Source organism: Chinchilla lanigera, unplaced genomic scaffold (assembly GCF_000276665.1).
Source record: "Chinchilla lanigera isolate Chin_1 unplaced genomic scaffold, ChiLan1.0 scaffold00002, whole genome shotgun sequence".
NCBI lineage: Eukaryota > Metazoa > Chordata > Mammalia > Rodentia > Chinchillidae > Chinchilla > Chinchilla lanigera.
In genome coordinates this window covers 704056-718697 of record NW_004955403.1, presented here as the reverse complement: position 1 = coordinate 718697, position 14642 = coordinate 704056, and the positions used below count along the sequence as shown (strand labels likewise).

Here is a 14642-nt window from a genome sequence, read left to right as displayed (position 1 = left end):
GGCTCCCCATTCCAGCCCTGGGTCAGGACTAGTGGGGGGACGTGAACACTGTGCCTGCCGTTGTCCAGCGCTGTGGTCCACTCCCACTCCTTCCCACCCCCACCCCCCTGTACTGCTTGGGGTGAAGACATCGCCCTCTAGCGAGGGCTCCAGCAGCGCAGTCAGAGCACAGCCAGCAATCTGCGCGCTCAGCCCACACGGTGCCCAGCACCTCGCGGGCAGCAGGGAATCCACGCGGGGGGCAGTCGGCAGTCAGGGGGGGAGATGGACCGCTGGGCAGGGGCTGGGGAGGGGTGACGGCCAGGAGCAGACAGCTGCAGAAGGGGACGGAGCGTAGGTGGTGAGCGGGGACATGGCTGCAGACTGACCGAGATTTGTTTCCTCAGAACTGGTCGTGCCGTGCGTCTTGTCCTTGATCGTGAAGATGATATGCTAATAACCGGGGGAAGGCACCCGTTATTCGGAAAATATAAAGTGAGTATTAAGATAAAGTTATGAAATCCAGTGTGATGGTGCACGCCTGTATCCCAGCACTCAGATGGCTGAGGCAGGAGGATTACCAAGAGTTCAGGGCCAGCCTGGGCTACATACTTAAGACAGCCTGAGCTACATAGCCAGACCCTGTCTCAAAAAAAAAGAAAAAGAAAAAGAATGTTCTAAATTGTTAATATTTTTATCATTATCATAATATGAAATAAAACTAAAAAGAAAGAAGAAGACTTCTGCAAAATTCCAGGTTTTATAATGTTTAAAGAAATACCCATATTACAGGTGCACCCCTGTTACACTAGCACTCTGGAAGGCTGAGGCAGGAGGATCACGAGTTTGAGCCTAGACTGGACAATTAGTGACAAACGGAAGCAAAATTTTGCTAAACACTCTGTTTGCGAACAGATATTCACAAACAAGCATTCGTGAGCTGAGGGATGTGATTCGTGTGTATTCCACTTCCCTGTTCCGCCTCCAAGGAGGGTGCGGGTCCTCACTCGTACAAGCTAAGAAAGTTTTGCTGGCTCTCAGGACTAAGTAAGTTAGCACAGTGGACGGGTGTGCAAAGCTCCTTCCAGAGCCTTGAGAGTTCCACCCCCACCCGCGTGGCCCCCACACAGCCGCCCCCATGGCCACCCTCACGGCCACCACACAGCCCCCTTCTCGGGAGCAGCCAGGCTGTGCTGTCAGGCCCACCACAGCCCAGCCCCGTGCTGGCCTCTGCCCAGGGAGCAGGCACAGATGGGGTCAGTGAACGGAGAGCTCCAGGAATAAGGAGACGGGGTGAGACCGCTGCCAGGGACCCGCAGGGCTCAGAGCCCCCGCGACCTCACACCATACCACGACACACAAAAGTCGGGCTCAGAGTGGCCAGCGCCGCCGGCCTGTCCTCCTGGGCGCGGCTGGGACCCGCAGGGCGTCGCATGCGGAAGTGGAGAGTGAGGTGCCCCTCCTTCGTGCCAGGTGGGCTTCAAGGACAGCGGGCGGATCAAAGCGCTGGACATCGAGTGCTACATTAACGGGGGCTGCACGCTGGGCGACTCTGAGCTGGTAGGTGGCCGGAGACCGCGGGTGACACGTGTCCCAGGGCCTCTCTTATCTGAGAACACAAGGTCTAAACAGAGAGCAAAATAAAAGACAATCGGATCAGGGAGAGAGACCCCAGCAGGGGAGGGGAGAGGGGTGTCGTAAAGGAAGGAAGACTCCTCAGATGCACGCGCCAGCCCCCCAGGCGCCGCCCTCGGGCACTACAAACATAAACAGAGACACAGCCCACGCAGGCGGGGCTGAGGAAGCCTCCCAGCAGTGAAGAGAACTTTCCGTCGCAGCGCGTGTTGTCTCCTCTACTGCAGGTGACAGAATTTCTCATACTAAAGCTGGAAAATGCATATAAAATCCGAAACCTCAGGTTCCGGGGCCGGGCGTGCAGGACCAATTTACCGTCCAATACGGCATTTCGTGGATTTGGCTTCCCCCAAGGAGCCCTGGTGACGGAGGCGTGCATCACAGCCGTGGCAGCCAAGTGCGGCCTTCCGCCAGAAAAGGTAAGGCTGGAGCCGGCGCAGGGCACACGCCTGTCACCCCAGCACTCTGGGAGGCTGAGGCAGGCAGTCACAAGTTCAAGTCCAACTTAGTGACTTAGCCAGACCCTGTCTCAAAATTTAAAAAAAAGTGGGGGCAGGCATGGGGGCAGGGGACATAGCTCAGTGTTCAGGACCTGAGTTCAATTCCCAGTACTGAGACAGAAGAAAGGGAGAGAGGAAAACGGAAAGCAAGAAAAGGCAAGGTTGTAACCAAGGTCAAGACCAAGACTGGTGGAGACTCGGGCAAGGTGGAGATCCAGCAAAACCCTCGAAGAACCACACAGATCAGTCCCAGCTCAGAATCCCATGGAGATGGACAGCTGCCCGAAGAACTCGTCTCCCTCACCTATCGCCCCACGATGCGATCATTTTTTTTTTTCTTGGTTTGTACACAAATAATTACTTCTTTTACAGATCCAAATCCCACGGAGGCAGTAGCAGTAGCAGGAGAAATCCCCCTTTATCTCCACTCCGTCTCTGCTGGGCAGGAGTAACCATTGCCAGCGTCTCCTTGCGTATTTTTCTCTTTTCTTTTCCCATTCTCAGTGCTAGAGATGAACTCAAAGCCTCATGCGCGCTCAGGGACAAGCACTCTGCCCCTGAGCTACATCTTCGGGCTTTTTATTTTTTACTTTGAGACAGGGTCTTGCTAAGTGGCCCAGGATGACTGTGAACTTGCCATCCTCCTGCCTCAGCCTCCTGAGTAGCTGGGATTACAAGCATGCGCCACCCCTCCCCGTCTCTACCCACCCTTTGTAGTCACCATGCATGTGCGCCCCTGCCCAGGTCAGGGAGAAGAACATGTACAAGACGGTGGACAAGACCATCTACAAGCAAGCGTTCAGCCCCGAGCCCCTGCGCCAGTGCTGGGCCGAGTGCCTGGAGCGGGCTGACCTGCCGGGCCGGCGGGCGCGGGCAGACGCCTTCAACCAGCAGAACCCCTGGAGGAAGCGGGGCGTCGCTGCGGTCCCCATGAAGTTCTCAGTGGGCTTCGCGGCCACCAGCTACCACCAGGTGCGTCCCTCCAGCCACAGCTGCGGGCCGGTCCCCGGGGCAAGCAGAGCCCCCTCCCCCCGCCGCTGCTGCAGGGCCCGCTAGCAGGACGGCAGGAAGCGGGGGCAAAGGTTGACGCCCCCTCCCACAGGGACAGGACCCCCGAGGCCTCCGTGCTGAGCCTCGCTCTGGGGCTCGGGCCGGGAAATTGGGCTTCCCCAGGCCACCGCCTGGCCACTGGGCTTCCAGCCCTCCCTGGGTCCAAGAGGCGGCAGTGGGGACCGGAAATGCTCCCAGGTGCATATGCTAAAGGAGGAGCAGGGCAGCATTCAGACAGGTCCCCAACACACACACAGGGAACAGACACACACACACACACATACATACACCAGAAACAGACAGACACACACACAGGAAACACACAGGGCCCGGGGAGTCCCCCAGACGCCCGGGAGGTTGTGCTCGCGAGCCGGGCAGACGGCCGGATGCCACGTCAGAGCAGCTGCAGGGGCTCCGGCCCAGGGAGCTTGGTGTGCTGAGAGCGGCTCTGTCTGCCCATGGTACAAGCAGCTCAGACACGCCCCACCCACCACCCACCAGAAACAGAGAGACACACAGAGGAAACAGACACACACACATATACCAGAAACACACACACACACACAGGAAACAGACACATACACACGCACACAGACACACCAGAAACAGACAGAGACACACACCGGAAACAGACACACACATACACACAGGAAACAGATGGACACACACACAGGAAACAGACAGACACACACACACACATACACCAGAAACAGACAGACACACACACAGGAAACAGATACACACACACACACCAAAAACAGACAGACATACACCCGGAAACACACACACACACACACAGGAAACAGACAGACACACACACAGGAAACATACACATACACCAGAAACAGACACACACACATATACACACACACACCAGAAACAGACATACATACACACAGAAAATATACACACACACAGGAAACAGACAGGCACACACACACACACCAGAAACAGACACACAAACAGGAAACAGATAGACACACACACAGGAAACAGACACACACACACCAGAAACAGACACACACACACACAGGAAACAGACACACACACACCAGAAACAGACAGACACACACACAGGAAACAGACACACACACACACACACAGCAAACAGACACACACATACAGAGACACTGGAAAGAGACACACAGACACACACACTGGAAACACAGAAACACACACAGAGACACAGGCACGCACATATGCACACACACAGCCCAAAGCGTCCAGCCCCGCGAGTCCTCTCAGAGCTCACAGGAACAGGTTCCACGGCCTGAGCGTGGCTCCCCTGCTGGGGACAGGGGCCACGCGTGCAGCCGTCCTCGTCCGCTCCTCTGTCCTGCGCTGCCCTAACTCAGCAGGTCTCCCCTCCACCCCAAACACCCTCAAGCAAGCTGCGCTCCCTGCCTCACCGAAGGCGGGGCAGCCCGCCCAGGCTCTCAGCAAAGGCGCCCAGGGCACAGGGCCAGGCGTGGGTCCCCGCAGCCCGACCCCGACTGCGCTGGCGGGAGGACCTGTCCCAGGAGAGTCCGGGCCCAGAGCCACGGCTCACCTCCCTGAATGAAGAGTCCCATTGGGAGGGACTCTGGGGGCCTGAAGTGCTCGGGGGCTGCTCCCAGCGTCTGCTGCACGAAGCAGGCAAAATGAGACTCACCAGAAGGCCTCACCCTTCCCCCCACCTGGCTCCACAGGACTGGCGTCTCCTCTCAGGACGGGCCAGGGCTCTGGCACTGAGCTGTCGCCCAAGTCTGTCTGTCTGTGTTTTGGAGATGGTCTCACTAAATTGCTAAATGCCCAGGCTGGCCTTGCACTTGCAACCCTCCTGACTCAGCCTCCCAGAGAGTGAGGAAGACGGGTGCCCACCTCGCCCGTCCCTCAGCCTCCTCAGAGCCTCCACAGTGCCCCTCCTCTGAGGGCGCCCCGGTGTCTTGCAGGCAGCAGCGCTGGTGCATGTCTACACGGACGGGTCTGTGCTGGTCGCACATGGCGGCAGTGAGCTGGGACAGGGCATCCATACCAAGATGCTACAGGTACAGGGACTCTAGCTTGGGATCCTCCTGCCTCAGCCTCCCAGAGTGCTGAGACTCATCTTTTACGGCAAATGTTGACTTTCTGTATTCAGACCCTGAGGCCCTTCCCTGTAAAACACAGCAGTTGACTGGGCGGGGCTCAGGGACCGAGGGGCCCCGGCCCGGACTGGTCTGAGCCAGAGGTGCAGAGGCACCGTCTGCTTCGTTCCGAGCCTGGCACATCTGACTCTGAGTTGTCCGCTGCGAGGACCTTAGACCGCTGGTGCCCTGGACCTGGCAGCTCCGCCCCACCGTGTCCACTGGAGGACGTTTAGATAAACAGAGCAGGGACTCGGCAGCCCTCACCCTCGACTCCTTCACCCACGCAGAGGTCTCGGGCTGGACCGCTCCAGCCTGGCCCTCCGCCCTCCACACCCCGGCTCCCCCTCGGCCCAGCCCCGCCGACAGCAGGGTCCCTCCCCAGCACCCGTGGAGAGGAGCCAGCTGTCCCTGCAGCTGCTCCCGCCGCTGCTGTCGGCCGAGGTCGAGGCAAGCCTGTGCCATGCATGGACAAAGCCTGGCCACAGCGGCAGAACACGGCCAGGCTGAGTCAGGACTCTGCTGAGGCTGCACAGCACCTGGACACAGCCGAACCTGACCCAGGCCCCTCCGCCCCGCCCAGCGTGTCAGCCAGTCCACCACCTCTGGGCCTTCATCACTAAGAAACAAGGACCCTGTCCCCCTTTTAAAAATTTGCCTCTGTCTGGGCAAAATTAATGTTCGGTGGAACTGGAAGGTCGGTGCTGTTGAGCAGGAGCTGGGATGCGCACCCAACCTCACGGGGAGGGCTTCGCAAAACCAAGAGGGCAGCAGCAGATCAGCTCCTTCCTTCCTGCCTTCCTCCCTTTCGTTCCTGTCCTTCTCACCTCTTTCTGATTAAATATCTTAGTTTCTACCTGTTCCCTAGAAAAAGAATAGCTGGGCATGGTGGTACAGACCTATGATTCCAGCTACTAGGGAGGCTGAGGCAGGAGGACTGAAAGCTCAAGGGGAGCATGGGCAACTGGGTAAGACAGAGTCTCAAAATTTAGAAAGAAACAAAGAAAGGAAGGAGACAGGGGGTGGGGAGAGGAAGAGGAAGAGGAGGGAAGGGCAGGGAGGCGAGAGCAGGTCGAGGGAAGGAATAGGAAGCTCAAGGGGGAGCCCAGACACAAGGGGAGCGTGAGCAAGCAGAAGCAGACAGAGGAGCTCAGGAAGGGCTCAGCCCGGCGCTGGCACACACCTGCAAACCCAGCACTCAGGAGGCTGAGGCAGGAGGGTCACTGAGAGTTTGAGGCCAGCCTGGGCTACCAAGTGAGCTCAAGGCCAGCCTGAACTGCATAGGGAGACCCTGTCTCAAAAAGACCAAAAAAAAAAAAAAAAAAGGGCAGGGTCATTCCAAGTTCTCCTGAGACCAAAAACAGCAGGTTTCAGAGCAAACTCTGAGTCAATCCGTCCAACTAATCAGTCTCTCTGTGCCTCTCTGCCTGGCCCCGCCCCGTGAGCACCCGAAGCCTCACCTGGCCTGCCCCCTGTTACCTGTAACCCTGAGCACCTAAGAGCGCCTGGCCACCCCACTTGGGCCGCGTGGGCCGCAGGAGGAGGCTCCGTCGGCCCCCTGAAGGGCAGCATGGGTGTGTGTAAAGCGCAGCGTCCCAGCCCCCAAGGCTGTGGCACCGTGGTTTTACGGCGGTGACCCTCAGCAGCGGTGAGCCGGCCGTCCGAGGCCACGCCCTGACTCGCGCCCCGACGCCCTGCAGGTGGCCAGCCGGGAGCTGCGTGTGCCCATGAGCCGCCTGCACACGCAGGAGACCAGCACGGCGACCGTGCCCAACACAGTGGCCACCGCTGCGTCCATCGGCGCCGACGCCAACGGCAAGGCCGTGCAGGTGACTGCGCCCGCCGCCGGGTCCCTGTCGGTCCCCCGCCTCCTGGTTCCCAGCTGGGCACATCTGCAGGAGGCCGGGAGGCGGCCGCGGCTGAGAGCCGGGCACCCTGCGGGGAGGGGCATTTGTGAGAGCAGACAGAAACCAGGGTGCAGCTCCAACCCGCACCAGCCGGGCAGACCCAGTGGTGAACACCAGGCTGGCGGCGTCTCACAGTCCCCAGGGTCACCCTGAGGCTGTCACCCCAGGAGCCAGAGAGGCTGTGAGGACGGACGTGGTCACCGGCGCTCTAGCCCGGCAGCAGACCTGGTCCCCCACTCGTCCACCTGCACAGACCTTGCGCCCGGCCTGTAGGCCTGACCCTAAAGACGGGAAGGGACACCAGGCCCCCAGGGCTGCAAGGGCGGCCACAGTGTCGCCTCCAGCGAGGTCCGCCAGGCACTCAGACTGTCCTTTGTTCTTATTATCCCTGGTTTTAAACCAGGAGTGGTGGCGGACCCTGTACTCCCAGACCTCAGGAGGCTGAGGCAGGAGGATCGCTGAGAGCTTGAGACCAGCCTGGACTACAGAGACAGTTCAAGGCCAGCCTGAACTGCATAGTGAGACCCTGCTTCAAAAAGACAAAAAAAAAAAAAAAAAAAAGGAAAGCAAACCCTCTGTGAAGGAGAACCGGAGAGAAGTCCACCCACTCCCCAGGCAGTGGCTGGGGGCGCAGAGCCCCCAGGAAAGGCCTGTGCTATCCGAGGCAGGGCTTGCTCCCGTCTCACCGTCTGACCTGCAACATTCTCCTCCGTGTTCTCTTCTGACGTGCATTCTCTCCCTGACCTCCTCAGAACGCCTGTCAGACCCTGCTGAAACGCCTTGAACCCATCATTAAGAAAAATGCAGAAGGCACCTGGGAAGACTGGGTGAGCATCCCCCCCACTTCCCACCCAGTTAAGGGAACACCCCAAGCGCCGCTGGGAGAGTATCATGGCGGGCAGCACCACTCCTCAGAGACAGAGTGCCCCGGGGGCAGGGGCTCTCCCTGCCGAGGGACTCCTGCGCAGGAGCAGAGGGCACTCCAGGGTGTACTCCAAGTAAGCACAGAGAGCCCTCACGGACACCCACAGGCAGCACGGAGAAGGAAATGCACGAGGACCCAGAGGCATCACGCTCTGCGCTGCAGTAGAAAAGACTGACTCTTCTAAGCCTCTTGCAGCAGGGATGCCTGGGTAGGGAAGAGGCAAATGCGAAGGTCTGGGGGAAAGATCTCATTCAATCCAACTCCACAGAGGCTGGGGATTTAGCTCAGCGGCACAGCGCCTGCCTGGCAAGCGCAAGGTCGCGAGTTCAATTCCCGGTACTGGAAACCAGCCCTCCCCCCAAAAAAACCGATCCAACTCCACAGCATCCCACGTCTGCTTCACTAGAACAGCTTCCTCTCACCACACACACACGCACATTTTTCACACTTAGAAATGAAGCTTCAGCCAGGTATGGCGGTACACGCCTGTAATCTCAGCACTCAGGAGGCTGACACAGTGGATCCAAGCTCAAGGCCAGCCTGGGCTACACAGTGAGTTCAAGACCAGCCTGGACTGCACAGTGAGACCCTGCTTCAGAAGGACTGAATAAATAAATGCCCGGCTGGTGAGCTTCGCCCTGGTGAGCTTCACACCCGTGGGTGTGCAGCAGGGCTCTGTTTACAGTTCTCCAGCCCAGACTTGTAACTCCATCAGAAGGAGACTTCCTCACCGGCCTTCTGCCGAGGAGAAATAGCCATGCTGAGCAGCGCTAAGCACCAGCAGTAGTGGTCAGACGCTGACATTGAGATGTAGAATGTGTTCAGCTCCATTTATCAAATGGTGTCTTCACTTCATTTTTTCTATGTTCATTCTGCAGATAGAAGCAGCATTTGAACAAAGAATCAGTCTCTCAGCCACTGGATACTTCAGGTAAAAACTGAAATAACATCTTAGCCCAGTGTGGTGGCACACACCTATAGTCCCTGCACTTTGGGAGGCTGAGGCAGGAGGATTACAAATTCAAGTCCCACCTGGACCACTTAGCAGGACCCTGTCTCAAAGTAAAAAATTATAAAGTGGGGAGGAGAGCTAGGGATGTAGCTCTGCATCCCTGGGTTGGATTCTTAGTACTGAAAAAAAAAGTCTTGACTTAGCTGAGGAAATATGAGGCAACTCAAGCGCTTGGAGTGCAGGGTCTCATTTGTGAATAAGATGCTCCTATATGCTGGCTGAAGGCTCTTCTAGACCCAGATTTGTGTGACTTCACATAGGCCTCTGAGTTATGTCTAAAGAAATATCAGGCAATAAAAGTACTGAGATTGGGGTAAGAAATAGAGATTTATCTAATTATCACTTAGTAGTCTTTATAGTGAGTAGTAAAAAGTGTTATCATTAGAAATAATGTGCCAAGCATGGTGGTACACGCCTATAATCCCACACTCAGGAGGCTGAGGCAGGAGGATCTCCATGAGTTCAAGGCCAGCCTGCACTACATAGCATAACCCCCTCTCAAAAAAAAGACAGAAAGAAAGACAATTGTAATTTTTTTTTAACTTTTTTTTTTTTTTTTTTTTTGTCTTTTTGAGACAAGGTCTCGCTATGCGGTTCGGGCTGGCCTTGAACTCACTCTGTAGCCCAGGCTGGTCTTAAACTCTCAACAATCCTGTCTCAGCCTTCCGAGCGCTGGGATTGCAGGTGTGCACCACCACACTGGGCAACAACTGTAATTTACAGCTCTCTCTCTTCCTCTACTGCCAGATCTTTGCCTTCTGAAGCTCCTTCCTGGGCGGGAGGAACGGGGTAGTGACCGCACACGTCCGTGTAGCTGAGGCCGCGTCTCAGTAGACGCGTGCTAGTGGAAGGGAGCAAAGAGAAGAGCTGGTTGTCAAAGCCCAGAAGTGGCCGGCGCTACTTTTACACTGTGATGAAACAAACCCCAAGCTGCACACGCACAGGGACACAGGGACAGCGAAGCAAGCCGCACGGAGCAGAGCGTGTCCCGCTGACTCCTGGGCAGGGAACGGCCAGCCCTCAGAACGAGGACATCCTCCAGTCCCCCCAACGCGCTGGGTTCCCGGCCCTTTCCTCCCAGCCGGGGCTAGGTCGGCCTTGGGCCCATGGCTGGCCCAGCCCGGGGCTCCTCGGGAACCCCCTGAGCAAGGGAGCCGACTTTTCCGGGTCTGTATCTGGGCAAAGCCCACACCTCAGACCTTCAGTGTCAGGAAGCCGCGCCACCAGCTCCCGCTGTGACGCTGGACCCACGGCACAAACAGCGTCTGCTCTCAGCGGACGCGAGCGAGACCAGCTGGGCTGTGACCGCAAGGTAGCAGCTTGAAATGAGTTTAAAAGTCCACCGCAGCCAGGCATGGGTGCACACAGGCAATCCCAGCGCTTGGGAGGCCGAGGCAGGAGGACTGAGACAGGGAGACTAGGCCGGGCTGCATAGCACGTTCAAGACTGGTTTAGACCACATACCAGGATCCTGTCTCAAATAATGATAATAATAATAATAATAGACATCGTCACACTCTGCCCACACTAAGGGCTTCCCTTCCCCTCAGGGGCTACAAGGCCTTCATGGACTGGGAGAAGGGCGAGGGCGAGCCCTTCCCTTACTACGTCTTCGGGGCCGCCTGCTCAGAGGTGGAGATCGACTGCCTGACGGGCGCGCACAGGGTGAGTCCCAGGCGTCCTCTCCTCAAAGCCAGCGAAGGTAAAGCTGCTCACGGCAGAAAGCCCCAGGGCTGCCCATCACTCCACCAAGAGTGGGGGTCTCCCGACTCTAGGCCCAGAGACCCGGCCTGGGAGTCCCCGTCGAGGAGGCCAGGAGGAGCTGCCCCAGACAGCAGAATTCGCTTAGCATATTAACCTTTTTACTCCATTCCAAACAACAAAGCCACTTTTCAAAACTTTAGCCAGAGGAACACTTTGTGCCTACAGGAAAGCCAGGTTCCCTAATCGGGAGGTCAGGCCGCTTAGCAAGGCGTCCTGAGCAGGTACCAGCAGGTGGCAGTAGCCCAAGGTTTCTCCGGAGTCGGGCATGAGGCGGGCAGGGCTGACCCTGAAGCAGCAGTTGCAGGACAGAGGCGAGAGCGTAGCCCGGCGTTTGCTGCTCGGCCGAGCACCGAGGGGCCCCACAGGGGACAGGGAGTCACAGCTAACCGACAGTAACAGCTCGCACCGTGCCAGAGGAGGCCGTGAGTACACCAGGGTCTCCCAGCCAGACAGGCTCCCGGAATCTTAAATAGACCCCGGCGGAACCCAACTGTGTAAGTTGTTAAGTAGTTCATGACACAAACGCAACCCCACACACATCCAACACCTCCCGGAGCCACCGGCCCAAAACAGTGGGGGCTTGTGTGGCTCCAGGGGGCGCGGGCTGAAGCCTCTGTCTGCAGCCGGCCTCCTGCTGGGGGTGGACAAGGCCGGTCCAGCCCTGAAAGCCTGACGGGAAAGCTGGAGTGGAGACTGTCAGGAGGCCGAGCCCTGGGGACAGGCAGATGGCAGGCACTGAGACGCCTGAGACACACGCAGCTCCCCACACCCTCACACACACAATTGCACACCCACGCCCAGCACAAGGCCACGCCAGGGGTAGCTTAGCGCTACGGAGACCTCGCACACCGCAACTCACGCCGGCCGAGCTGGCCACACACTCCTCGGGAATGTGGGCAACACCGCCCACACCCACGGCCACCGGGCCCCACGCGCGCGATGACAGCAGAGCACCCGCTCAGGTGGCCGCGCCTCTCATGCTGCTCCCCGCTCTCCCGGCCCTGGGGTCCCCAGGAGTCAAACCTGGCCGCGCTGACCCGGGTTCCTGCTGGCTGCACCCGGCGCAAGCTTGGCGAGGATTGCCGGTCGGGCTGGAGCCCTCGCTCTGGGGGACGCAGACCCGGCGAGGCACAGACACAGCGTCCCGCGCTCACGGGGAGCCGGCGTGTGTTTTGGCAGAAACTCAGGACGGACATCGTCATGGACGCGGGCTGCAGCCTGAACCCGGCCCTGGACGTCGGACAGGTGGGTGCAGGCTCCAGGGCTGCCGGCGGAGTGTGACCGCGCGGTGGGACAGGCCGCGCTCACAGCCGGTCGCCCCCAGGTGGAAGGCGCGTTCCTCCAGGGCGCCGGCCTCTACACCTCCGAGGAGCTGCACTACTCCCCCGAGGGGGCGCTGCTGTCCCGGGGCCCTGCCGAGTACAAGATCCCCACTGCAGCCGACGTCCCCGAGGAGCTCAACGTGACCCTGCTGCCCTCATCGCAGACCCAGCTCACCCTCTACTCCTCCAAGGTGAGCGCCAAACCTGCCTGCGCAGGGCACACGGCACACGGCACACGGCACAGAGCACACGGCACAGAGCACACGGCACACGGCACACGGCACATGGCACACGGCACAACGGGCGGGCGGGAGCACAGCGAGAGAAAACACCAGGAAGCGCTGCCTGCTCTCCCGACGCGGGAGGAACAGCTTCAGAGACAAATCAGGCCCGACGTCACTGACTTCCTTCCACTGAAAGCACTCAGTCTTCAGAAAGCTTTGCCTTCTTGAGAGAGCAACAAAGAACCTTTAGACCTCAGTATTCTGACAAGTATTTGGGAGGCTGAGGCAGGAGGATTGCTGTGAGTTCAAGCCCAGCCTGGGCTACACAGTGAAGTCAAGGCCAGCCTGAACGGCATAGCAAGACCCTGTCTCAAAAAAGGAAAAAAAAAAAAAAAAAAAGCCAGGCATGGTGGTGCACACCTGTAATCCCAGCATCCCAGAGGCTGAGGCAGGAGGATCATTGTGAGTTTGAGGCCAGCATGGGCTACAAAGTGAGCTCAAGGCCAGCCTGAACTGTGTAGTGAGACCCTGTCTCAAACACACACACAAAATCAAAAACAACAAAACAGACTTCATGGGAGGTTTGGAGTGGGAAATGTGCAGTACAGGCACTTGGCCAGCAGGGGCAGCAGTGGGCACAGAAGTGGGCACAGAAGTGCGGGGCAGTTGCGGGGGATCGGTGGTGGTGAACCTTTGGCCCGTGTGCCACAGGGAGCTGTTTTCTATCACTGAAAGCTCTAAAAGGTCCGCCATCGCTCCCCTCGAGGAGCGCACAGAACAGCAGGGCTCAAGCTGGGTGGCAGTGTCTGCCTAGAGCAGGAGACTTCACTACTCCTGGCCGAGTCCAACCTTCCCCAACAAGGAGCGCTCCCCTACTCAGGGCTCAAGGAGAGAAACTGCCAATTACAGCAAAGGTCGCCGTTGTTTGCATTGCTGTGTGCAGACTATGTGAAGATGCTAGAGTCAAAACTTAATGAGGGCTGGGGATATAGTTCAGCTGCACAGCGCCTGCCTGGCAAGCATAAGGTCCTGAGTTCGATTCCCGGTACCAGAAAAAAAAAACTTGATGAGACACAGTTTTCCTGAAAATCTTCTGGGAGACCCCTTGCTAGCTGAGGTGGCCTGGGCATGGATGGGAGTGCGAGGTCCACATGCGGCTCAGGGGCCAGCGCTTGCCTGGACATGCCCGGGGCTCCATCCCAGCACCACAGAAGAGAGAGATCCCCAGCAGGCCTGCCAGTGTGCACAGAGCCTGAGCTCCATCCCCACCCCAAGAGAAACGTCACGGGGCAGGGGGTGAGCGACCCGGGAGGACTCAGGAGGACACAGGAGGACCCAGGAAACAAGGGGCTTGCGGTCCTATGGGGGACGCGGGCCCCAGGACCCTCCCCAGGCAGCCTGACTCCGCTTGTTACCCACGCCCTGGCTCAGCCCTGCCTCACCTGCCCAGGCCGCACCCAGGGGTCTCAACTCAGGTGTGGCAAAGCTGCGCCACCGCCCGTGGCGGCTGAGAGGTGTTTTCTTTGTCGAAATTTTACAGCAAAGCACAAATCCCTAAAGTCTCTTGAGCAATCGGGTGGCTGCAATTTTGACTTTGCTCCCAGAAGTAGCTGGCGGGACCTGGAAAACAGCCACCCCGTTAGCAGGAGGTGACGCTGGAGCCTTTGCCTTTCCTCCCTCCCGCACCGCCCAGGCACACGGGACTCACCCCTGGCAGACTCCTCAGAGAAGCCCCAGCCTCCTGGCCCGGAGGCAGACAAGGCCCATGGCGGGACAGTTCCCCCACTGAGAGTGCTCACTGCCTGGAGCACACTCCCTCACCACACACTCACACACTCACACACTCACACACACACTCACACACACACATATGCACTCACACACTCACACATACATTCTCACACATTCACACACACACATACGCTCTCACACACACTCACACACATACACTCTCACACACTCATGCACGCACACACGCGAGCGCGCACACACACACACTCCCTTCCTGTACAACAGGCTTGAGACAAAACCCAGGCGGGATTTCATACCTGAGGTCAGGTGATGCTTACATTTTAACAGCACTTAGGCTTTACAGTGGTCAGTCAACAAACACATGTGCAAGGCTGTGCCGGGGCTGAGGACACACTGGTGAGCCGGACCCGGCCTCTGGCAGCTGGCCGTCCAAGTCAACTCTTCCATAACGACTGCGCTTCCCGGCA

The 14642-nt window shown here is 58.3% G+C and overlaps 1 protein-coding gene and 1 long non-coding RNA gene across 5 annotated transcripts in view; one reads left to right on the top strand and one right to left on the bottom strand.

The window, feature by feature from the left end:
- Positions 1 to 14642, top strand: part of LOC102004541 (aldehyde oxidase 4) — a 105002-nt gene that overhangs the window by 81226 nt on the left and 9134 nt on the right. For all 3 annotated transcript variants that reach the window (XM_013511857.1, XM_013511853.1, XM_005373242.2), the window contains exons 23-33: positions 387 to 474; positions 1453 to 1539; positions 1842 to 2033; positions 2859 to 3086; positions 5096 to 5191; positions 6970 to 7098; positions 7929 to 8003; positions 8980 to 9032; positions 10664 to 10778; positions 12057 to 12122; positions 12202 to 12390. In XM_013511857.1, coding sequence (XP_013367311.1) covers positions 387 to 474; positions 1453 to 1539; positions 1842 to 2033; positions 2859 to 3086; positions 5096 to 5191; positions 6970 to 7098; positions 7929 to 8003; positions 8980 to 9032; positions 10664 to 10778; positions 12057 to 12122; positions 12202 to 12390 — 1318 coding nt within the window. The remainder of the gene's footprint in view (positions 1 to 386; positions 475 to 1452; positions 1540 to 1841; positions 2034 to 2858; positions 3087 to 5095; positions 5192 to 6969; positions 7099 to 7928; positions 8004 to 8979; positions 9033 to 10663; positions 10779 to 12056; positions 12123 to 12201; positions 12391 to 14642) is intronic.
- Positions 8283 to 14637, bottom strand: LOC106148024. Of its 2 annotated transcripts, none has more exons than XR_001233131.1 (3): positions 14472 to 14637; positions 13866 to 14043; positions 8283 to 8973 (listed from the first exon to the last, which is right to left on the bottom strand). It is a non-coding gene; the product is annotated as an uncharacterized LOC106148024 (long non-coding RNA). The 2 variants fall into 2 exon arrangements; XR_001233132.1 differs by having other exon boundaries at positions 14493 to 14637.